The sequence below is a fragment of the Globicephala melas genome, chromosome 6 (genome assembly GCF_963455315.2).
Source record: "Globicephala melas chromosome 6, mGloMel1.2, whole genome shotgun sequence".
Taxonomy (NCBI): Eukaryota; Metazoa; Chordata; class Mammalia; order Artiodactyla; family Delphinidae; genus Globicephala; species Globicephala melas.
The window spans coordinates 99245199-99270828 of NC_083319.1; the positions used below are offsets into that span (position 1 = coordinate 99245199).

Consider the following 25630-nt stretch of genomic DNA (forward strand, 5'->3'; position numbering starts at 1 on the left):
TTGCTCTATTTTCTGAGAGACTTTAACTTTTATTTTCCAACCCTCTGATGGAATATTTTGTCTCTGTTATTATATTATTAATTTCTAAGATCTCTTTTTTATGTTCCTTGAATGTTTCTTTTTTAGAGCACCCTGTTCTTATTCAACAGTTGCAGTATGTTTTGTCTGTTGGGTGAGCTTAATAATATTTTTGTCTTTTTTACTCCCTGTATCTTTTTTCAAGTTCCCTTCTCCCTGCATGGTTTCTGTTTGTTCCAGGTTGCTTTTTATGTGTTTGTTTTGATTGCTATTGTTAAAAGAGAAACTGAGGCATGTTAAAAATTTTAAGAGCTTATTTGAGCAAAAATCGATTCCAGTCAGGCAGCATCCAATCTAGCATATAGAAAGGTCCGAGGAGCTGTACAAAATAAAAGACTTCAGGTGGGAAAGGAGTGGGAACAAGGGAGTCACACTAAGCAAAACAGCAGGTTAGTTATTGCAGAATTGCTTTCCTTTAGGGGATCGCAGGGGTCTATCAGGCAGGTTACCTAACTAGTGCTAATCAGGCAATTCCTGATTGACTGGTTTAAGATTCCATTTCTGGGAGAGCCGAAACTATAATTTAGTCTCTTTTTTTGACCAACCATAAACAATTCCATTTTAGGCCTGTTCTGTTTTTTAACACTATCTTCCCTGTTAAAGGCTTTCGTCAGATTTCTGGTAATCCTTGATTATTCCCTCATAATCAAGATTGATAGACTACAAAGCTGACTGGAAGCTCTAAATGTGGAGGTGAGGTTTGTCTGCTTGAGGCATCACAGTCGGGTAATCCAGTTGTGTCATTTGTTGGGTAACCCCATATCCGTGTATCTTTAGGTATTTCCTTTGTGACTAATGAGATTCTCGGGGAAGATTTTCCAAACTCCTGCCGAGGGAGTACAATTTGGACACAGGCATTTCTGGGTGGAAGGAGCCCAGTAAGGGAAGGCTCAGCAGCATTTGATGTGTATGTAGCTGCTAATCGACCTGTAAACTGTCTGGTGCCCATGTCCTCAAAGGTGCTTTTGACTGGCTTGGTGTCCCCCAGTCCAGAGGAAGAGGGGCAGTCATTCAGAGGCATCGAGTAAGGGAAGGTATCTGGGAATCTTAACTTCTCAAAAATACTTTGACCCTGTTCTTCCTTGCTTTGGCCACCCCACTTCACCTTAACATCTGAGCATGGAGTGTAAATCAGATTGGCTTTCAGGTTTTTTTCACCACTGGCAAGATATTCGGCTTTCTTGAGTCGGTTAAGTCAGTTACTGCTGATTTTTCTATATTCCAAAATTTTGCAGCTGTTGTCCTGTCTCCTGTCATAATCCTTGTGGGATTATGATTTTTTTTTAATCCGTTTAGTGTTGTTTTAGTTGGGTTTGGGAAAGGAACAAGATTAGATATGTTGTCTGCCATTTTAATCCAGACCCCTTTAGAAGATTTTTAAGAGTTTATGCAAGACATTTTTATGAAACTTCTACTGTGTGCCAAACACTGAGGCATGCTCTTGTCCTTTCCATGCAGTGTGTGCGTTAGTGCTCATTTACTAAAATCACAGTACCTAAATAGTATAAATGGCCATTTAAACAAACATTTGAGTCATCTGCAAGAGTTTGAGGGTTACGTAGTTACGTAAGTTAATAAATACCTCTCTTTGAACAGATGCCTACAACAATGGTAATATAGTTCTGTTTCTATGGGGAAATATGTACTGAATATCACCCAGTACTGGAAATGTGTGGAAATACAACTGATCCTCATTATTTATGGTAGTTTGTTCTATAAAGTCGCTGAGAACACTGAATTAGCAAATACTGAACCCTTTCTCCTATAGGATATATAGGGTTAAGTTCCTGCCAACCTCTGGTCACATTTTCATCAGACAACCTATAACCTTGTTTTATTTGTATTTCTATTTACAGACACCTTTTTAACACACCTGAATGAAGCTTATCTAACACGTTTTTTCACACAGCCTTCTTGAGCTTAGCGGCACTAGACAGCACTGCAGCACTGTTCCTGGGGCCATTTTAAATGGCAAAATCGGCAACAAAAAGCACAAAACCGCAAAAAAACGTGTCATTAAGTAAACTACAGAAAGGACACTTATACTCTCATTGTTTACGGTATGAGAGCTGAAGCAAGAACACAAAGCATTGCCTTGTTCCACCTCAGCTGGGAACATGTGTGTCTGGCCACTCAAAATTTTCACCCTTCTGTGCGTGTCTACAAATGTGCACAATTGCTGAGAGTTTTGATTTGGGGATTACAAGTAAATTTCAGCAGGAGGTAAATTTGCAAATGGGGACCCATAAACAATAAGGGTCAATCGTATATCCTGTCCCCTAGCCCTGCAGGGAAAGGCATTTATAACCCCTCTAGAAGAAACTGCAGATTTTATATGCATTTATGCACGTGCTTAAAAAGCTGCTGTTCTCCAGTTGTTAGTAACCAGTGTATGCCATATAAACGCAGTAATCAAGTTTACATAACTTACCTCATTGACTTTTACATTGATTTGTGAAATAGATATTATTTCTACTTAAAAGAAATGAAAACTAGTTTGAAAGATTTGAGGGGAGTGGGGATTTGCCTGACATCTGAGGTCTTAACTCAGATTGTACTGAACCTCCACTCCAAAAGGATCCTTGTTCCTGCTGCTAGGTCACAGGATGTGTGGGAGTGTTCACCTGGTTTATTTTTTGTTGAATTCTCTCTTTTAAAAATATTTGCCTGATTGTTTTCATGATCTTTTTAATTTTAGTATTTGCTTACTTTTAAATCTGATTTACTTGTATAATTAAAAAGTATAGAATTTAGAGGCTTCCCTGGTGGCGCAGTGATTGAGAGTCTGCCTGCCAATGCAGGGGACACGGGTTCGTGCCCCGGTCTGGGAAGATCCCACATGCCGCGGAGCGGCTGGGCCCGTGAGTCATGGCCGCTGAGTCTGTGCGTCCAGAGCCTGTGCTCCGCAACGGGAGAGGCCACAACAGTGAGAGGCCCACGTACCGCAAAAAAAAAAAAAAAGTATAGAATTTAGAACCGGGAGTATCTTTGTTCAATAACATAATAAAATCCATTTACTTTACCCATGAGAAAACTGAAGCTTCAGGAAATAAACTTGCCCAAAGTCACACCGTTAGTTACTAAGACCAGTATCCACATTGCTTAACTCTCAATCTAATTCTTTTCTCTGCCTAAGCTTTATGTAGCCCCGTGTACTCAAAAGATTGTTTTAACCAAGTTTGACAAAGAGTTAGTACCCAAAGTTAAGTCAAAATCTATTGTAATATGATATGCTCACTACTTTTTAACTTTGACATCCGGGAGTGAACCACTGATATGAGACAAAATTGCATTACAGCAGGTGGAGAAAACTCCGCTGTCTACAGGGGCCAGACGCTTAGGAACTGAGTCAACTAGAGAGAGCCTGTCCCCTGGGAAGCACTGTGCTCTTACCGTCATTTGATTAGTGACAGTTGAAAATGCAGGTCCAGTGTAATCAGATCTTCTAATTTTTCATGGAAAGCTAGAAAACCAGATATCACTATGAAATATTGGCAACTATGTCAGACTTTAAAATGACACTGTAAGACGAAAAACAAAAATGTCTGTGGGCCAGTTGGAGGCTACCAGTTTGAAACCTGTACTTTAGAGGATTCAGCTCATACTGCAGCTTTCATTTCTCTGCACCATTAGTGACTATGAGAAGGAACCAAAACTGGGTTCTAGTGACATGTTAAATGGAAACTCTTGAGTTAAATTTATAAGTCAATAAGCCAGGCACAGTTAGTCTGGCTGTTTACCTCATGAAATAAGTTTTTTACATGTGTTCTGGCTATGTGTTACCCACAGTGCAAACATCATATGTGTTTATTACAAGTTAGGATTGATACATATTTTGAAGTTAAGTGTAGAATTTTGCAGTCTCATATGTTAGCAGACTTGCTGTCCTTATCTAATGCACGCAAGGCTCTGGCACTGCGTTATCACCTACTGAAATACGTATTTTATCTAGATTTACGACAGTAGACATTACATAGCATCTGCAGCCCAAAAGCTTCACTCACCCTCTTAGTACCCTCAGAAATAGAATGTCCCCACGTGCATCCAAAAATCTTACCTTATTTATTTCCTGAGCAAATAATGGGAGTTACAGTTTTAAAAGCAGGAATTGGTGTAAAACTAAAGCATTCTAAACCTAATGTGCAATTGTCAGTTATTGATGCACTTCTTTTCCATAAGTATCAGAAAGAAATAGATGAGAGTAAATACCTGAAGAATTTGGGGAGAACTGTGTTATTCTTCCATCTTTCTTAAAAACGCATTGAAGTATAACATACTTATAGAAAAATACCCAAATTACAAATGTACAACTCAATGAATTTTCTCAAAATGGACGTGCCTCTGTAATCAGCGCCCAAATTAAGGAATGACACATTTATCCATATTACTATTGATGGACATTTGGCTTTCACATTTGGGAACTATTACATTTAGTGCTGCCATGAACATTCCTATACAAGTGTTTTTAGCATGTATCTCTGTTGGGTATATACATAGGAGTGGAATAGCTGGGTCATAGGATATTTATATGTTTAGCTTTAATAGATCCTGCCAGTTTTCCAACGTGTTTGAACCAATTCCGACTCCACTGGCACTGTTTGACAGTTCCAGCATCCTAACCAGTGCTTGATGTTGGCCTTTTCATTTGAGTCATTCTAGTGGATATCTCCTTGTGGTTTGGATTTACATTTCCTGATGATTATCGAGTTGAGCACCTTTCACTTATTGGCCCTTTGGATATTTTCTCGTAAAGTACAGATTCAGGTCTTCTGCACTGGCTTTGTAAACTTTTTTTTTAACTTTTTAAAAATAAATAGTCTGCCTATATAAATATTCTCATTCAAAAAATGAGAATATTCCCCCCCCCCGCATTGACTCCACTGCAGTTGTTAACATCTTAGAGATCTGCTGATATATGTATAAAACTAAAATGGCTTTGGCCCACAAGATTGCCTTCTAGGTAACTTTATAAACAAGAAGAAACCTTGCGTGGAATGTTCTTTTCAGGCCATTTAAACTATCAGCATTTATTATTAGTAAGAAAGAACAAAATAAAAGTAGTAATAAACACAGACATAACTTTTTAAAACTTCAGCCATTAGAATATATTGCCTTTTTGGTTTCATGGATTTGTTTTATGAATTCTGATTGGAAACAATCAGCTGGTAATATTACTAATTAGAGTAGTTAATTTAGAAAAAGAAGGTAGCTTAAATTTTTCCTTTTAAAAAATATTTATCTGTATAATTGTTGGGGTTTTTTTCTGCTTACAAGTAATATCTGGTTGTGGTCAAAATTTTTAAAGTTATGGAAATACATGACAGAAATTAAAAGTCTCCCATAACCTCAGTTCCCAGAGATAATTGTTGCTGTGTTTTCATCCAGATTTTCCTTTATGAATTTGCTAACATATATCACAAATAATATACTCTACATACTGTTTTCCCACTTGCTTTTTTTTTAATTAGAGTATAGTTGATTTACACTGTTGTGTTAGTTTCTGCTATACAGCAAAGTGCTCTGCGGCATGTGGGATCTTCTGGGCCCAGGGCTCGAACCCGCGTCCCCTGCATTGACAGGCGGATGCTTAACCACTACACCTGCCACTTGCTTTTTTAACCTAACAATAGTTGTTGTTACTGGATTTTTAGGAGTTTTGAAAAACATTATCTATGATAATTGGATATTCATTATTGACAATAGGAACGCTTTATTGAATAGATAAAAAATAAAATTTAATTAGTATATCAATTTTATTAGCCTTATACACCTCTTAAATCATTCATTTTCTGGCAGGTTCAGTATGCATCTTTTAATTTACCCAACACAGTTTTTTTCCGAATACACAGAAAAATTCCAACTAAGGAAGAGCTAAATTAATAGAGTTTATGAACAGGTTGGAAGTGGCTTGATTTTTCAGCAATTCTTTTTATATTTCAGGCATCCTAATCATGAAAATTCAGCTACCAAATTGATAATTCTGACTACATATTCTTCGTGAGAACTTCTCTGGATTGAACCTGTACTTTTCACTTTGTAATAGGGTGGTGCTTCTGATCATTTCAGGTGGTTTGGGTGGCTGTCAGATCAAGGATGTACTTTGTGGAGAACCTAGTCATCCAAGGGTTATGCTTGTTTTCTAGTTCACTACTCAGCATTATTGGGAATGTCATCAAATCCTTCCTAAAAGCGAGTATCCTGGTGTCTGATTGGAAATCTCCAAGTGGATTTTTTTTTTCCAAGCAGTGAGGCTAAAAGTGTATACTGTCGGGCTTTTTAAAGCAATATGTGACAAATTAAAATAAATTCCAAGGTATTCTGCTTTCTGGTGTAGCATAACATCTAATGCAGAAACAAAGTCTTCATTTTCCTGTAACGTACAGGCAACTCTCCGGATAAATCATTAAATTCTGAGGTCCATAGTCTCAACTGGTTGCACCTTATATTGAAATGAGAATAATTGAGCTGCATTTTCTCTATCCAGGCTTAAAAAACTGTATAAAATAGCGTTGTTGCTAAATATTAAGGAAGATATATTCATTTAATACCTTCATGGTAACTATTGTTGGTGAAATCCAGGTGGTTTAGGTTTGGAGGTTTGACTGTCTTGAGTTTCTTGTGCTAAAGCAGTGCTTTGCTAGTTGAAGATCACTTTCCAGTTTTGTTGAGTATTTCACCCAGACATGCTTTTATGTTCCAGTGGGACCAGATGGACGTTTCTCTGTGGATTATCAATTTGGCAGCCTCAGGAATAGAAAATAGACATTCTTCTCTGGAGGCTCTTCTGTGACTGAACCGGCATCATGTAATAGATGTCCTTATTAAGAACTGGTTGAATGGAAGAAGGGACTGCGTCAAAGGGGAAACACGGTGGTGTGTTGGCTGCTAAATGTGAAATAACTAGTTTCAATGGCTAATCAAACATTGTAGGGTAAATTGTTTTATTCTGGGTCCCCAAAAAAGGTGATTCAAAGTAATCTATTAGATTTGCTTTCGAAACATTAGGATCCAAGAGAACAGAAATGTAAACGTCTCATTCCCCTCTCCTCCAATGCGTAGTACTGGCAACCCAAATAAAATGACTTGGTTTTTAGATGTTTTCACTAATTGTTTGGGAAAACAAGATTGTTTCCCATTTGTTCTTCTGGAAACAAAGAACTAGAGCTTCGGTTCTTCAAACTGTTTGTGTAAATGGTCAAATTACTCTTTTGTTTTTTGAACGGTCTTGTTTCCTAAGCTGAGAACTCATTAACAGACTTACCCTGCAGTATGTTTTTGTCTGCTAAATTAAAGCAAATCAAAACAAAGCAACAACCAAAAAGCCCACCATAACCTGCATGTAGTTTTTTAGCAGTAAGGAACTACCGGTGACAGATGCTTAGCCATCGTCTTGTGAACAACTTTGTTGTAGTAAACGAAAACAAGAGTTGCACTGGGGGAGCTACCAGAACTGATTGATCAGACTTCAAGGAGAGTCTATACCTTAAGCAGCCGGACTCTTTAGGGAGTGTCTGTTGAGGATATTGGGAAGCTCGTAGTGCGTGGTAGCTGTGGAGGTTAGGAGGCTGCTGCTGCTCCCTGACACCTAATACCAGATTGTATAACTATCTTTCAGTTTCAGTTAGGGTATCTTTCTATTGATGTCTTCTGTGTTACCTATTTTGAAAATAATTTGTCCCCTTTTAAGTTAGTCATTTCATGGGGGCGGGGAGGGGGGAACCAGCCTGCTGGGTTGAAACAAAAACGTTGTGAAAGAGATTTAATCCCTTGCTTAGGAATGTGGGGATTTATAATTAAACTGATTCATTGGATGTTTGGCCAGTACTGGCAGGCCTAACACTGACTTTCACATGTGTTTTATGGAATAAATGTAGTTAATTAGCCTTATTATCTATCCCTTGTATTTATATGCTATATGAAAAAATCAGCTATTGCTTATAGAACTTTCATTACTTGAGATCTGGCTTTGCAAGTAGTTTTCTCTGTGCTTTTGAATTGAGGAGGGTATTAAGGGGGACCTCTGGAAGTCAGAGAGGAACAGATTAAACGGGAGCCTAATCAGAGTCCCAAGATGTTTTGAAGGGTGGTTTGTTTATCTTGTTTTGGAGTGCAGGTGCTTGGTTTGTAGAGGGCTCCCTGGAGTGAGACTGGTGATCTCCGTGGGTCAGTATTTGTCTTTCTTGTTTTCTTTAGGTTAATGTTTGAAATTTATTAATCAGATTGAATAAAATAGGTATCCTGCCCTAAGGGCTTTACTGCTTAGTAGAAAAGCTGTGATTTATAAAGTCACAGCATAATGAAATAAAGTGATAATGAAAAGCCTTGGGCAGACTGTGTAATGTATTTTAGGCTATTTACACAGGTTGGTTTGTCTAATTATTATTTTGTTGTTGTTGTTCTTGTCAGAATTGTCTTTTCTAATAGTAGGATCCATCAAACTATTTAAACCAGATCTTGCTCGCTGCTGTAGAAAATACGCTCAGAATTTCTTCGTAACATCCAAACTGGTCCTTTGAAAACTAGCAGATGTTTGCCCTTCTCTCCAGTCAGTGAAAGGTGACAGTTACTTGAACTCTTACACATTCCTTTCCTCTTTGCTTTTGAACACATTAAGTGGAAGTGGATTTGCATCCCTTTGGGGTTTTGACCAAAGCACGTACCCATCTCCTTCCTGCCTCCCTGGAACTGGTTCAAGATTTGGAAAGAAGGGTTTGTTTGAGGGCGTTTCCCATGTCTTATCTCTGAGCACATGCTAGGGTTGAATTTATTTTGACCCTGCGTTTTAAATTTGGATCCAAAGCAAGAGTTTAAAGTGCAACAGAAGAGAGTCCGCTGAACTTTAGACATGAGGGATCCGGGGAGGAAGGTACGTACTTGCATTCGGAAGCTTTCTCATAGAGGTTGGCCATCTTTGTGCATACACATAATTGTAAACTGATGACTACTAGGCAAAGTATGTAAAGATCTGTGTGATGCTTACATTGGGTGTTTATGTGCTTAATTGTACAGTGATGACTCTAGTATTCATAATCTTGAAATTGATGGCGGAGCAAGTAAATTCTGAATTTTTATTTGAAAACCTTTTGGAAAAGCTTAGGATAGGTATCTGCAAGGAAAAAAATATGTCATTTGTGATTGACCTTTAAGGGAATGACTGAAAAAGTATCTAGATATTTTAGGCATTCTATCATTTTGTCTTCTAAAGCATCAAATAAAGAAGGCTATAAATGGTTATTCTTAAAGGTCACCCAGATTCTCCTCCATGTTGAGAAGCAAGTCTCTCTTCATTGATTATTATTTATCTTTATCCAGTAATTTCGAGCACAAGTATAGTATAGATACTTGTATCTATAGTAGGCTCGACTGATTTCTTTTTTGACTGATCTTTTCCAGAGCCTGGCCCAACTAGAGAATCTGTGCAAACAGCTGTATGAAACAACAGATACAACCACTCGACTCCAGGCAGAGAAAGCCTTGGTTGAATTCACCAACAGCCCTGATTGCCTGAGCAAGTGCCAGCTACTCCTCGAAAGAGGAAGTGTACGTAAGATTTGAAAAATCCTAAAGGGTAACAGCTTCAGGAAAATATATTCTGGTTCTGAGTTTAGGGGTGGATTGGGATAACTTCTGTTCCTTGATTTTTCTAAGTACCTCTGCCTTCTTAATTTCACTTTTAAAACGCACCACACCTGCCAGGTTGGCAAAAAAGGCCTTACAGACTCATCAGGGAAAATCTCATTGAGGAAAAAAAAAAAATGTCATCGAGCGTATATTTTTGTCCTGTAATTTTTCGTCTTGAATCAAATTTCTGGGACTCCTTTTCTGTTTTTTACACTTAAGTACCACTTCGTATCCTTTACAAAGAAGACAGGGCTGTATATAATTGACATTTCTTATCCACAAAGTTCATGTCACCTTGTAAGATCCCTAGTCTTCTCTGTTTTTCCTCCCCTGTACCACAGCTGCTTCTTGTCTTAGAAGTGTAGGGGAAGAAATTACCTCGACAATGAAAATTACAGGAAGTTACAGTTTTTAAAACGGAATTAGAACCTCTTCCAGCTTAAAAATGGCATGCAATGATCAATAATGCTCTTAATGAGACATGATTTGATTAAGTTAATATTTTTGGCAAGATGGAGGTCTTGGGAAGGGTAAGCATCCAACCAGGGTATCACGAAAGGGCATCAAGAGAGTTAGAACCCCAGCTAGACCGGGAGCCAGCAGAGTAGACTAGAAGGAAATGTGAAAAGGAGGAGAGCAGTTAATTTGTTGAGAGTATAGAATTCTAGATGACTTCATTTTTGAATTTGGTTAGTAGTGTTAACAGAATTTATTCAGTAAACTGAACAAATTATAGTTGGCTAAATAATATCCTTTAGTAGCTGAGGGAGCTAACTCTTTTCCCAGGTTTACAAGATTAACAGTCATGGTCAGAGATTGTATAGGGCTCTGTTCTATTTTCAGATTTTTTTGTAATTCCTTTCAGTCCCTTGGTTCTAGGATTGATCCACTTAGATTTGTACTGTGGGAGATGCACAGCTAGCTCTCATTTGACTCCCACTGGAGCCCCACAGTGTCATTTGTGACACTGTTAACTCCAGTTCCTCATGTTGTCAGTCAACAGGCTGGAATAAAACAGGGTTGGTGCAATACTAAAAACACTTAATTATAGTGGGTTCTTCCTTTTTAATCTCTGTTGACTTCTTAGTGACTTAGCAGATTTATTGGAATTATATGCAGAAACCATTTACATGTTATATAGTGTATAGATATACACTATGTTCTATAGTTATAGTAGCCTGTCTTGCATTATTAGTGATTTGACACACCTGCTTTAGTCAGTTTAAACCATGTTCAAGGGTGTTGAATAAAAATCACATGCCAAAGTCACTTTTATAGATTTTTTCCATAAACTTAAGTTATTTTTATAACTGATGCGATGATGTAATGCATATGGCTAGCCTACTGTCTTAAGGACTTATAGTTTTATGGGAAATTATGTTTGACCCTTGATTAAATTATTTTGATGATTCTGAGTCTGTCCCTGTTATGTGACATTATATAATATAGCCACATGGGGGAATCTGAATTTGCACACGGCTCCTCCTTATACATTATGATCAGATAGAATACTCTGATTCTCCATAAGGTTAAAATTCATTAAAATCCACACTTGAGAATGATAATGCTATTCCATTGCTTAGGGCATAATTTTTCTTTCTCATAAATAATTGTTATGAATTTACTACTAAAACCAGCATATACATTCCCCAAAGCTGTAGCTGATTGGTAGTTGTGCTGATGGGAAGATAGAATTGGGGGATTAACTACCCAGCATAATGTGGTGGTTCCTTCTAAAACTACTTCTTCTTGTCTTCTTTTTTTTTTTCCCCCTCTTTCTAATGCCATACTATAGGAATATTATGAGGTGGAACTTTTTGAAACATCATTATAACAAGGCTGTTGGAGGGAGAAGATTGCTTGATTTAAATGAAAGAAGAGATTTAGCTTCTTTTCTGAAAAGAGCCCGTCTAACTTCTGCCCCCTCAAAGTGATACAGATACCTGTATTAGATTCAGTTTGATCAGCCATTCACTTTATCCTGCCCTTTGTTCATGACTGAAATCAGCTTATGAGCACATATGCTTTGTGGGGCTCATTTTTCCTTAGTATGTGACCCTTTAAAATCCTGAGGATTAAGTATAGCAAAACCGATTAATTTTCTTGAATTCGAGAACAGATCTCCAAGTTAAAAACTTTATGACTGACTAACTCAATAAAATTGAATTCTAAGTCCTTTCCCCCCTCTTTTCACAGTCATCTTACTCCCAGTTACTGGCAGCTACATGCCTTACAAAGCTTGTATCGCGCACAAATAACCCTCTACCATTGGAACAACGAATAGATATTCGTAAGTAGAGAGTTGTCTTTTTTCTCTTAAAGAAATTAGTTTAGTGATGTTCTGGTAATAGTTACATTTATGTTGCTTGTCTGATAATGTTCTGAAATTGCTAAGCATACAGAATATCTAGAATCCAGTTTCTTTCCAGAATTTGGGCTTAAAAGTGAAGAGGACCCAATATAATTGCTTCTAGATAAAGCCTGCATTATCCTTTCAGTTTTCAGAAGGTTTCTTTCATTCAGTCTTTACTGTCGCTAATAACTAAGAAAAACATTGTTAGGGATTTTGAATTCTGTGCAGACCATGCTATTTAACCATCGAGGGATAGATTCAAGGCTGCCTTACCTCAGATTCTTCATGGTGACACGTTGTATATTCTGAGTTGGAAAGCCTATGAATCTTAAATTCCAAGTCCCATTTCTCAGTAGTGTGAATAATTAGGGAAGTTTAGGGTAAGTAGTTTAAATTTACCACTTCTTAGACATTTAAAGATGTACACCCTTCCCTGGCAGAGCCTTCTACGACGTAGATTACTTTTGTTTTATAGGGAACTATGTGCTCAACTACCTTGCCACTCGGCCAAAGTTGGCTACTTTCGTGACACAAGCACTTATTCAGTTATATGCCAGAATCACAAAACTGGGCTGGTTTGACTGTCAGAAGGATGACTATGTCTTCAGAAATGCAATCACAGATGTCACAAGGTTTTTACAGGTATGATTTATGTATTTCATGGAATAAAAATGGGTGAAGCAATATATGCTTACTTATATATTGATCTGTAAGTGGAATTACTTGGTATATATTCTTCTGTGTCTTTTTAACTCTTCATGTGTCTCGGCTTTACATGTTTAGATGTCAGTACAAAACCTGCTTCATTCTTTCTAATGCTTACATACCATTCCAGTTTAAAATACCATAATTCATTTAACTCTTATAAGTGGGCATTTAGTTAGTATCTATATCTTGACTTAAATAAATACTTCAGTGAATATCCTAGTGTGCGTGTGTGTGTGTATATATATCTTTTTATACTTTGAGTTAAGTGTGTTTATAGTGTGAATTCCCAGCCTTTGAATTATTCAATCAGAGGGATGTGTGTATTTTGGGTTTGCAAGGATATTTCCAAATTACCCTCAAAAAAAAGTTGTTCCCTGCACAATTAAAAGAATGCCTATTTCCCTGTACCTCCACCCTGTGACCTCAGCTTTTTTATTTTTCCAGTTTGGTAGGTGGAAAGAATCGGTAGCTCAGCATTTGAGTTACAAATGAGACAGAACAAATTTTCATATGCTGATTTACTACTTATTTTTGTTTTTCTGTGAACTTCCTGTTTATATCTTACGTATTTTTTTATTGGGTTCTTTGTCCTTTTTTGTATACAGTCTCTTTGTGAATTATCTTACACGTGCATCATTTATCTTAAATGTGATTTGCTAGTTTCTCTTTCTGTGATATGTATGGTATGATACTTAAGGGTATTTTTTAAATACATAGGGTTTCAATTTTGATGAAGTCAGATTTAGCAGTCTTCTTTTATGGCAGGTTAGACTTTATGCCCTGCAAAGCAGCAGTTTTAAACTACAGTTTCTTGCTACATTGTCTAGGCAGTTTTAATAGCAGCACGGGACTCTGTTATTTCAAAAGTATGACTGCATTCCAAATGCTGAAATCAAGCTGCACAGGCCAACTCTTTCTGCCTTTTTTTTTTTTTTTACCAGGATAGTGTTGAATACTGCATCATTGGTGTCACAATTTTATCTCAGCTAACCAATGAAATTAATCAAGTAAGTGCTACAGCCTTCCTCATTGAAGTAAGTGCCATATTTTTTCTCAGTATTGGTGTTTTCTGCTGTGTGTGGGATGATCTTTTTTGGCAGTTGTGTGCTTTTGCGGTAAGTGATTAATGCCCTTTTGAAACAAAATAGTTCCATTGGGTTTCCCTCTGTAAGTGCAGTCTACCTCACTCTTAATATCCAGATCCCCTTCTGTCTCCAGAATATTTTTTCCTCTCATCTCAGCTTTCCTCAGTGGTATTAATGTTCATTGTTAGAGATGAGAGCAATGGTCCTAAGTCAGAACTTAGGAAACCAGCATCATTGGTGTGCCCCTTCTGCTGTATAAATTAATGTGTTTGTAAAGATTCAAAAATCAGTTCTCATGTGCTATTATTAAAGATTTTGCTGATAATCTTTTCAGAATGCACGAAACGTTCTGCTAAATACCAGGTAATTTTTTTAAATCGTCATTGACATCACAGATAACTACAGAGGAAACACCAGTGGCTTTCTTTTGCTCTGGCTCTTATTTTTAGTCATTTACTTCTGTATCCAGCTAAAATGTTATAATTATTGAACAGACCAGAATTAATATTAATTGTAACATCTCACCCTTCAGTTGTCAGCTATTAATTACATTGGCATCATTGTTGCTACTGCTCATATTTATGCAGACATTTCTATTAACCCTGAGAAATTTTAACTGTGAGTTGGTACTATTTTAAATGCACTAGCTTATAGTCTGTTAAAATCTGGAGTCCATATTGTGTTCTCTGTCACATGCAATCCCCATTGCGGTTGGTAATTATCGAAATAATAGCTCACACTTTTGAGTGATTTCTATGTGACAGGCACTGTTGTAAGCACTTTACTTATATTAATTTTATTCTCACAATAGTCCTGTGAGATAGGGACTCTGGTTATCCCATTTCCTAGATAAGGAAACTGAGGCTCATAAAGGTTGAATAATTTGCCTACAGTGTCACAGTTACCTGGCAACAGTATATGAATTCAAACCCATATAGGCTTATTGCAGAGCCTGTGCTCTTAGCAACTAACGTATTATTTACCCACTATTACCCCTGTAGTAAGAGAGCATGCGTTAACTAAGTACAGAGATGGTGGGGTTAATGCTCTCCCCTTTGAAGCTTGGTTCCAGAAAATCCATCAGTGTTGGTATTTTTAAAATCTTCGAAATTTTGTCTTTTTTAAGAAAATAATAGAAATGTGTGTGACATATTTAAGATGTAATTATTCTCTGTATTATGATCAGTATAACAGATTATATATAGCATCTGGTATATAATCTAGCATCACCTTTTTATCCAAGACATTTATGATAACACAGTGACACTGAAGCTAAAATTGGAACACTTTGAACCTCTATGTAACTTAGTTTTCTGTTGGCTTTTTTTTTTTTTTTGGTTGTCATTTAAATCAGAAAGCATATTTCTGTTACCGTTCCTATTTGAACTTAGAAATAAAATTAAGGGGGCATTCCATAACTTGGTTGTCTATCAGAAATCTTGCTGCATTTTTTCTTTAATGTGCCAGAAGCGAAATGAGCTCCCTCCTGGTTGAACTGAACAGTATATAGAAGAGATTTAAGCTTACAGTAAATGGTTGGACTGAAATTACTCTAGGCAACCTTGAAATTCCTTTATTGCACTCATTGAGTACCTACTGTGTGTCAGAAATAGAGGGCATACTAAAGAAGTAAAAGACTTAATCCTTGACCACAAAAACCTTTAAAATATGACGAAGAGACAAGAACAGAGGAATGAATGAAAGACGAATACAACCACTTAAGTACTCACTTCTGTGGTATAGACTACATGTTGAAATAGGTTAGAGAAGGAAGAGAGTATTACAGGCTATCGTCTATCTTAAGTTCATGGCTGTTAGTCAATGACTGTTTTAGAAATTTTGTAGTAACTTCAGCCCTGACTGGATTGTTTACCAAAACCCAAGCCTTGCTACTGTCTGGTTTTGAGACTAAGCCACAATACAACATGATAGAAATTATCAGCAATGTCTTCCAACAGTTTGTTAAATTTTACCTCCCTGAGTGCAGAGGAAATTAAAATTTTGCAGTGGAGATACTCACCTCTCCTTCTGTCTTCCCTCTGTATGCGGTAGAGACATGATATCCTGGCTAGCTGTTATTAGCAGCTTACTGTCATCTGCATTCTCTCACTAAATATGGTCTAACAGTAACTTAAATGTTTAAAATGTATTTTGTTATTTATGTTGGTCTTATTGAAAATCCTTCTAGTTTACTTGAAGTCTACATGAAAATTTTTTTCTTTGCAACTAATTCTAAAACTTGCGTTGGTTTGTTTTTCTGCATAGGCAGACACCACCCATCCTTTAACCAAGCACAGAAAAATAGCCTCTTCTTTCCGAGATTCATCGTTATTTGATATCTTCACTCTTTCCTGCAATCTGCTAAAACAGGTGAGATTGTATGCTGGGACCTGATTCACAGATCCTTTTGAAAGGATGAGAATAAGTGGGGACTTGTTATGACCCCATGAGAGTTTATGCATCTCTTTAATCATCGTCATGTCTCACGTAATACATATGTCCGAGCTGTTGAAGAAACTTACCAAACTGAAAGAAAGAATTGTGATTTCCCTATTTCACATCTATTCCCCTAGGTAAAGAGCAGTAATGTGAACACTTATCCCATGCTCCTATTTTGAAGGAACTAGTTTACCACAAAGTTTGAGGTTTTTCTTGTTTGCTTTTTTTATATACACATAAGACCTTCCTATGTGGAGTAAAAGCATCTTCACTTTATGGTGTTTGGATTCTCAGTGCTTTGAAAGCAGTCTCAGACTACATTGTTAGCATACTAAAACAAGCTGGCTCCCCTGTCCCCTGCTGAGTTACAGGCAGCAAATAAACAAGCAACATCTGTAAGGAAAAGTAGATTTTGAACTTTTAACATCCACTTAGACTTCATAACCTGAAGGGGTAGACAGTATCACAGAAGGAAATTACCAGTTTTAAAATAGCAAGTTGGTATTTCATTTATTGATAGACTTGAACTGAGGAAGAAATGTTAACTTGTGAGTTCTACACATGTATAACCATGTTTGGATGCTTTGTCGCTCTAGAAAGCCAAATGGAATTAGCCTCTGGCTTCGTGTTCGTTTGGGGGTTTTTTGTTTGTTTGTTTTCTTGTTCTTGTTCTCATTTTCCAGTGTGTCTCAATTGTAGTATTAGAAGCAGGTTTGGATTTTTCTTTTGTCCCAGTTAATGATGTCCATCTTTTCCTTCAGTTACCTAGTTTTACTTCAGAATTCCCAAAAAATTCTCAGTTTGGGCAAGCTGCCTCGCAAAAGCTGTTGTAGCTCACAAGCTGCCTCGCAAAAGCTGTTTCTAGAGGGAAAAAGCTTTTGAGAAAACTGAGCCTTGAAACCTCCTCTAATACTGATTCTGTCAAAAACAATGAGCCAGCCAGTCACTGAGGTCACAGCTGGTAGAAATTTGAATCTCATAGTCACCGTAGCTCTGGACCACTATTGAGCTATAGGCCGGTACACTGCTGATGAATAAATAAAATTCAGTGGTGATTTTGTTTTGATTGTGGTTTGAAAGATTTTTGTTGATGCTGGCTATGGTAATGTTAAAAAGAGGAAGGAAGATGGGGCAGGGTGTAAAATTTACTAGAACTCCCTCCAGAGTTTAGTCCCAGCCCTGTCTAGAAATAATAAGGATCTAAAATTCAAATAAAGTAACCAAACATCCCATATTGCTTCAGAATTCACTGTGGCCACGATGCCTACAGCATATAAAGAGTAAGTGTCAAAGGGGGAATTTCTTTAAATACCAGCTTCATGTTTTTATAGTAAATATGTTTTAATAGTAAGTAAATAAGGAGCTAGGAGTTTCATAGTGATGGAAGGACTTTGAAGGTGATGGAAGTGCAGCATCTTTGGGGAGAGAAACGTCACTTGACTGTGTTGGAATACCGCCCTCCTTTTCTGGCTTAGCAGCCTCCTCGTAAGTAAGTCTGGTAGCAAGCTTGGAAGAGAGGAGTGATTGTTTGGGGCTCATTATGTGGTCATTTTTACAGGCTTCTGGAAAGAATCTGAACTTGAATGATGAAAGTCAGCATGGCTTGCTGATGCAACTGCTCAAACTCACTCATAACTGCCTAAACTTTGATTTCATTGGCACTTCTACTGATGAGTCCTCAGATGACCTGTGCACGGTACAGATTCCCACCAGCTGGCGATCAGGTAATACAGTCGCGCCCTCTGAAACAGGTGGCCTCTCCACTCTACCTGGAGTCTGCAGGGTGGTCTCAGGAACCCCTGGCAAATCCCCTGCTTGCTCTTAGAGAAAACTTAGGATGTCAGTATGGGTCTTTTTAAAGTCAGAGAGAGGCTGTTGGAGGATCCTCCAGCCGGGGAGAACTCGTTAATTACTGGGTTCCTGGCGGATGTGAGTTTGACCTTGTGTTGATCACCTAGAGACTTCTGATATCTTACTCATTTGAGGGAATTTCTAACTTTAAAAACAAAATCAAATAAAAGAACTTGTGCTTATGCTTGGTATTGTATTCCTAAGGATAAAAATTCTTGCTATGAACAGAGTTCTGATTGTCTTAAGTTGTTTGAGAATCAGAAGAATGAATCCATTTCTTAGAGGAGCTAAAAACAAGTGCTTAAAAAAAAAAAAAAGAACAGAAAACAAAAAGCCCCTATTAGCTTATCACTTTCAAATGAAATAAACTCGGCGAAGCCATGGGGTGGGGGGGCGGGGAGGGGGGAGAGGCGCTGACGTACAGGTAACTGCGCCGCTGCCCGGTGTGCGGTGCCCCCTGTCCGCTCCCGCTTCTGTTTCTTCACAGCAAGCACATGGGAAATACGGGCAAGGCGAGCTCCAGTCCCCCGCCCGCGCTCCTGCCAGGTCTCCGCGTGAGTCTCTGGCGTCTTGCCCCAGCCGGGCCAGCTCGGGACGCCCCGTGGATCTGGGGGCTCTTAGGGGCCTTGCGAACCCGGCGGGCCGAGGCCGTCTTCCCCTGGACCCGGCCGTTCCTGTTGGCTGCAGGCGCAGACCGCGAGCTCGAGGACGCTGGTGTCCAGTTTCCCTTGACCTTGAGGACCCGGGAAGGTCGTATGAGCCATGGCTATGACTAGCGTCAGATTGCCCAGCAGCGTTTTAAGAAAGCCAGATGCCTGGATTGGGCTCTGCAGAGCGCTACGAGGGACACCTTCACATAAACACTGTGCTTTCTGGAATCGATACTTATATTTGTCTAGTACCAAGTTAAATGCTTCAAATTATAAAACACTTTTGCATAACATTTTCTCACTGAGACTCTCAGGGCTTTTAATATCTCAAGAATATATTTTCCCATTTTCCATAAGACTCAAAAGTAATGTAAGCTCTAAAAAATCCACTAAAAAGACTCTGCAAAAAGTGGAAGATGAAGGGGACTCTGATGAAGACAGTGAGCATCATGAGATGAGTGAGCCGGAAGAGGAGCCAGAGGACGACCCCAGTGCGGTCAGAGAGCATAGGGACCTGGGCAAAGTAGTGCAGTCTTTCCGATATGATGTTACCCTGAAGACGGGCCTGGATATCGGGAGAAACAAAGTGGAAGATGCATTCTACAAAGGTGAACTCAGGCTGAACGGGGAAAAATTATGGAAGAAAAGCAGAACGGTGAAAGTGGGAGATACATTGGATCTTCTAATTGGAGAGGACAGAGAAGCAGAAACAGAGACAGTGATGAGGATTCTCCTGGAAAAAGTGTTTGAAGACCAGCAGTGAGAAATACAGAGTGGTGTTACGGCGGTGGCAAAAGTTAAAATTGCCTAAAAAAGTGCGCTCAAATAAACGGGTTGCTTTTTAGCGATAAAGCTGCTTTCTAGTGGTGGGGGAAGGGGCCAGGTTAAAAAGAGGACGTTTTTATTAAAATAAGGTTCTCCTACCAAAAAAAAAAAAAGCAAGCAAGCAGGAAGATATGCTCCCCGATGACTGTATAGCACCAGAGTGTGCCAGCGGCATTGTGCAGACATACTCAGCAAAGTGCTCTTTTGTCTTTCAGCGTTCTTAGATTCTTCAACTCTGCAACTGTTTTTTGACCTGTATCATTCCATCCCTCCTTCGTTTTCACCTCTGGTGAGTCAGGACCACAATTTCTATTTCTAGAACGTAGCAATGGTGAATGAGCCTTATGTTCATTTTGTTGTACAAAATCATAAAAGTAAAGCATAGAAATACTAGGGTTAGTTATCTAGGCTTTTGAGATAAAGCTTGTCACCTAAAGGTTCTCACAGTAAAGTCTTAATTCCTTCTAAATTGTTCCTGGGAATTCCTTGGCGGTCCAGTGGTTAGGAATTCACGCTTTCACTGCAGGGACCCAGGTTCAGTCCCTGGTTGGGGAACTAAGATCCCACAAGCCGCACAGTGCGGCCAAAAATAATTGTTCCTGTCATTAATGACAGATTGCTGCAGATGTCAAGCTCTTTCGGTCTCCCTTTGTATCTGACTTTATACTATACCTCAAATTGACACAGGCTAGAATGTGGGGAATTCACCTTATATTGTCTATTTGAAGATTGTCAAGACTTAAGAAAATTTCTGAAAATCCCTCAAGCATATGTTACATAAATGCTAAATGGAAGCTGTATTGGGAAGGCATATTTGCATACTTATCCTGAGTAACATTTGAAACCTCTTGGGAATGCTGCATTTCTCCTTTAAAGCAATAATTAACCTCCTCAAATCTCAAAATTCATTCAGGTCCTAAAAGGCGTTGGTCTGATATTTCAGATTGTTGGTATAAAATACCATTGTACAAAACATGCAGAGAAAATACAGTAAAGTAAATGGGTGTTTTGCATAGTTTTTCTGCAGTAGACTACTTTCCTGGTAGTAGTACTTTTCCAAATTAATGTGGACCTTCACTTTAGCAGAAACATGAGTTCATGTTTTTTGTATCGTTAAGTTTACTTCAGGAAAAGGTAACACTTAAGAAGGGTCATTAATGAAAGGACTGTTTGTAAAGGGGTGGGCAAAATTAAGGGAATCCAACAAGGGGTGGTGATGTACACCCCCTGGGGCTAGCAATAGTGGGGAGCCTCAAGGGGCAAGGGAAAGAAACCCTGGAGAGAGCTGAAGCTGGGACTTAGGGGAGGGCTGTTCACCAGAGGTAGAGAAACTCTGCCAACCATGGCCCAGCTGGGGATGGGGAGGGGGCTCCTCTTTCTTCCTGCCCTTGATCTCCTGCTGGTACTTTCCAGTGGTTGAAGCCAATGAGAAGCAAGAAGGCAAGGGAACTTGGCTGTTGTTAGTCAACAGAGGTCAGCCTCCCAGGGAGCAGAGCAGGGAGGAGAAGGGCAGAAAATAGATCTGGAGGGGCAAACAGAATATAAATATCTAGCACAGTGGGGAAAGGGGAAAATGTTTTCATTATAAAATCTGTTTTCTTTAGGGCACAGATTGACTTGGTTATTTCATTATAGCACTACAGAGCAAAGGCTGATTAGCCAAAAGGCCTTAATAAAACAAAAAAAAACTAAATCTAAAGCATTATTTAAACTATGAATTGCTTGGTATTTTCAAGCTTTAAATATATATCTTAAACACAAATCAAAGAAGCCATCAGGGTGGTCAAAGAATAAAACGTAGATGAATTTCCAAACTATGGATTTAACTAGTTGTTACAATCAACCTGGATCTGATGCTCTTTTTATTTTTCTTTTAATAAAGCTGTTTCAGATATCCTAAGCTACATCCCCCTTGATCGTTTTTTTATATCATTATAATGGTAGCAGGGGTTGAAAGAACAGCGTTAGTGCCATATGTAAAGAAGAATATTTACAGCAGGGGAAAGGGTAATGAAAATAGCTATACAATCTTTTTGATCATTTGTGTTTGGGTTGTGCCCTGCTTTAGGTATTATCCTGCTTAGTACAGATTGCCTCAGTTAGAAGATCCCTGTTTAACAATGCAGAGAGGGCCAAGTTTCTCTCTCACCTTGTTGATGGTGTTAAACGAATACTGGAAAACCCACAGGTAAGATTTTTGAGAATGTATTTTTATTTGTGTGTGTGTATGTGTGTATGATTAGTATATGCCTATCTGTTACGGCTCCAAAGAAAAATCAATCTAGAGGTCACACTTAGCAGAAATCATAGAAAACAGTTCAGTCTGTTTAAATCTTCAGAAGATTTAAGTGAATCTTAATCTTTGTAGATTTAAATAATACCCAGAAGAGGAGCTTGTATCCTCTAGCTTCAGGAATGTAGGAATTGTGGGAAGGGATCCCCTTTGGTTGTTGTTGTTGTTCATTTTTATTGGAGTATAGTTGATTTACAATGTTGTGTTAGTTTCAGGTGTACAGCAGAGTGAATCAGTTATACATATACATATATCCACTCTTTTTTTTTAGATTCTTTTCCCACATAGTCCATTACAAGGTATTGAGTAGAGTTCCCTGTGCTATACAGCAAGTTCTTATTACCTATTTTATATATAGTAGTGTGTATATATCAATCCCAGTCTCCCAATTTATCCCTCCCCCTCTTATCCCCTGGTAACCATAAGTTTGTTTTCTACATCCGTGACTTTACTTCTGTTTTGTAAGTAAGTTCATTTGTACCCTTTTTTTTAGATTCCACATGTAAGCGGTATCATACGATATTTGTCTTTCCTTGTCTGACTTACTTCACTCAGTATGACAATCTCTAGGTCCACCCATGTTGCTGCAAATGGCATTATTTTAGGGAAGGGATCACTTTGAAGGAAAACAAGGACAGAGCTAGTCATTTTTCCCAAAGAAACTAAGAATCTAAAATTTGTTTTTTGTTTTCATTTCCATTTTTTTGAATGTACATTATTTACCTAAGTATATAGGGCTACATTTAGGTGGGAGGGGAGTTATTTCTCGTTCAAATATTTATTCCATAACTCAGTTGCCCTTTTTGTCTTTTTCAGTCCCAGAGACTCAGCTAACACCTCCTTTTTTTAAGTATTTCTTCTTCACACTAGAAAATATCATAAAAACAGTTCACTTTTAAATATACTCTGTTCTCTCCCTCTTTTTAAAAATTCATTTATTCTATCAACAAATTGTATGGAGCCGCCTACCATGTGCCAGGGACTCAGTGGCAGCAAAACAAAACCTGCCCTCCTTCTCTAATAGAGGAGGACATATGTAAGGAAACAAGTATGCTGGTGTAGTATGCAAACAGATGAAAAGTGTTTGATATAAGTATATAATAAAATACATAAACACACTAATATAGGAGTATGTTTATTGTAGCAAAGATGATATAATATATGAAATATTTGTGTAACTTTGCTACTGTAGTTTAGTTGTGCTTAATGACAGATTTGACAGATGTGAAAATAAAAATCTCATTACTTTTCATTTGATTGGTGGGAAGCAAACAGACCAGTCACATCTTAGATGGTGCCCGTTTTCTGCCATTAATCAACTTTACAGCCCTGGGCAAGTAGTGTTGTCCTCCTGGGCTTCTGTTTCAGACTTTTCCAATTGAGGCTAATAACCCCATCTCACAGGATGATCATTATGGACAGATGAGATAATAGATGTAATAATCCCTTTTAAAAGTGACTTTTTAAAAAAATGCTTTTAAACATTATACAAATGTGTCATTCTGAATGATGACCTGCAGCAGATTCCCCCCTCTCCTCATGCCATCCCAGATGTCATTCGGGAAGAAGTATAATGAACCACATTTTACATTTTATTTTCCTCCCTGTGCTGTCACCAGAGTTTATCAGACCCAAACAATTACCATGAGTTTTGCAGACTACTGGCCCGATTGAAGAGTAACTATCAACTGGGAGAACTAGTAAAGGTGGAAAACTACCCTGAGGTCATCCGATTGATAGCTAACTTCACAGTGACCAGCCTACAGGTTTGTCTTTAATTGCTTGTCCTTTTCTTCCTAAACATTGGAACCTCTTCTCTTACTCCCTGGTTTTATTTAACCTTGTAAGAATTTTTTTTTCCCTTGGCAGAAGTGAATGTAAGTATAGGGCAACCCTGCACAGAGTGCTTACTATTGCAGCCTACTCATTCACATTACAGAAGTTCAAGGAGTGTGGTTAGAGGAGCATAAGGGAACTGCAAGAGTAATATTTAGATTCAAGACTGGGAGAATTCCCTTGTAGTCCCCCAAAAAAGGCAAGATTGGAACAGGGAGCTGGGCAGAAGAGTGAAGAGAGACTCAGCGCCCTCTCTTTCTTAGTCATGTGTAGGCAGTGGTTCTCACAGGCGATGGCTTGCATCAAAATCATCTGGGGAGCTTGATGAGAAATGCAGGTGCTTGGGTCCTGCCCCCATAATTTCTGGCTCACTAGGTCCAGGGTGGAGCCTTGGCGTCTCTGTTGCTAACAAGCTCTCCACGAGATGCTCGTGCTACTGATGTTTGAGAGCCAGTTACTCAGCCAGCTCAAAACAGCTCTTGTCATTGGATGTTTAATCTCTGAAATACCACTAAACACATTAGACTAGTTGCCATGCACAGAACAAAGCCCATCAAAGTTTATCCTCATTCTCTCGCTCTCTTTTTTTTTTTTTTTAAGAAAACTCTTTATCCTTTGTGTCAGATGGCATGGGACTAATGTATCATGTACAAAAATGAGAACTATGCCTCCTATTCTCTTGGTTTTCCTTAGCATTGGGAGTTTGCCCCAAATAGCGTGCACTATCTCCTGAGCCTGTGGCAGCGGCTGGCAGCCTCCGTGCCATACGTGAAAGCCACAGAGCCCCACATGCTGGAGACTTACACTCCTGAGGTCACCAAAGCCTACATCACATCCCGTTTGGAATCTGTGCACATCATACTGAGGTAAGGAAACTGGGCCAGCCTCCTTCTTTCCCCACAGGTATCCTGGCATCCGACTTGCCAGAGATCAGACACCCAGTTGGCAAAAGCGTACTTGATATGAGTCATATCGGAGCTAACACCATAATGGGCATTTTTTTCACGTTAGCACAATAGCTGAGGAGAGCATAAAGTCCAAAAGAAGAGTTTTTCTCTTTAATATCCTATTCATGTCCCTACTTCACCAACCATAGCAGTATCTTTGAATACAAAGTATATCAGTATAATGTTTGTCCTTGCCAGTGATTTCCTTTAAACATGAGAGAAGCATTTATAAGCTATAGATGACAACAATTATGATGTGTAAAATATAGGTGCTTAATGTGAACTTCTAAAGAAATGAGTAGATAAATAAGCTACACAATGCAGAGCTTACTAGAAGATATAAGAATTCCAGGCAGCCGATCACTGACTGCATTATACTGACACATGGTTTCTGTCTTCCTTGACCACTAACTGGACCAGAAGTCTATAGTAAAGAAATGTCAGACCCTTTAGAAATGACCTATGTAAAATGGAGTTATTCTAGGGACTTCCCTGGCGGGGAATGGTTTAAGACTCTGAGCTTCCTGCGGGGGGCATGGGTTCGATCCCTGGTCAGGGAACTGAGATCCCACCTGCTGCATGGCGTGGCCAAAAAAAAAAAAAGAATGAGGCTATTCTTTGTGTAGGGACTTATCTTGTATACTTTTTTCATTGGCTATTTCTCAGGGGAATTTACTTGGACTCTGAAGGTTTGGGGTGTTTTGGGGTTTTTTTAACTCAGATTCTTAATTTGCTCAGAATCAAATACTTTTTTTTTTTTTTTTTTTGCGGTACGTGGGCCTCTCACTGTTGTGGCCTCTCCCGTTGCGGAGCACAGGCTCCGGATGCGCAGGCTCAGCGGCCATGGCTCACGGGCCCAGCCGCTCCGCGGCATGTGGGATCTTCCCGGACCGGGGCACGAACCCGCGTCCCCTGCATCGGCAGGCGGACTCTCAACCACTGCA

At 38.7% G+C, this 25630-nt stretch overlaps 1 protein-coding gene and 1 pseudogene across 2 annotated transcripts in view; both read left to right on the plus strand.

Annotated features, from left to right (window-relative positions):
• XPO7 (exportin 7) overlaps nucleotides 1-25630 on the plus strand; it is an 85534-nt gene that overhangs the window by 38527 nt on the left and 21377 nt on the right. The window contains exons 2-11 of one of the 2 annotated variants that reach the window (XM_030832560.2): nucleotides 9472-9618; nucleotides 11896-11989; nucleotides 12528-12694; nucleotides 13702-13794; nucleotides 16111-16215; nucleotides 17843-18008; nucleotides 19826-19899; nucleotides 21679-21798; nucleotides 23523-23669; nucleotides 24433-24605. In XM_030832560.2, the coding sequence (XP_030688420.1) occupies nucleotides 9472-9618; nucleotides 11896-11989; nucleotides 12528-12694; nucleotides 13702-13794; nucleotides 16111-16215; nucleotides 17843-18008; nucleotides 19826-19899; nucleotides 21679-21798; nucleotides 23523-23669; nucleotides 24433-24605 (1286 nt within the window). The remainder of the gene's footprint in view (nucleotides 1-9471; nucleotides 9619-11895; nucleotides 11990-12527; nucleotides 12695-13701; nucleotides 13795-16110; nucleotides 16216-17842; nucleotides 18009-19825; nucleotides 19900-21678; nucleotides 21799-23522; nucleotides 23670-24432; nucleotides 24606-25630) is intronic. The other variant, XM_030832562.2, reaches the window with a different exon arrangement.
• LOC115840097 (mitochondrial transcription rescue factor 1 pseudogene) lies at nucleotides 18778-19739 on the plus strand (annotated as a pseudogene).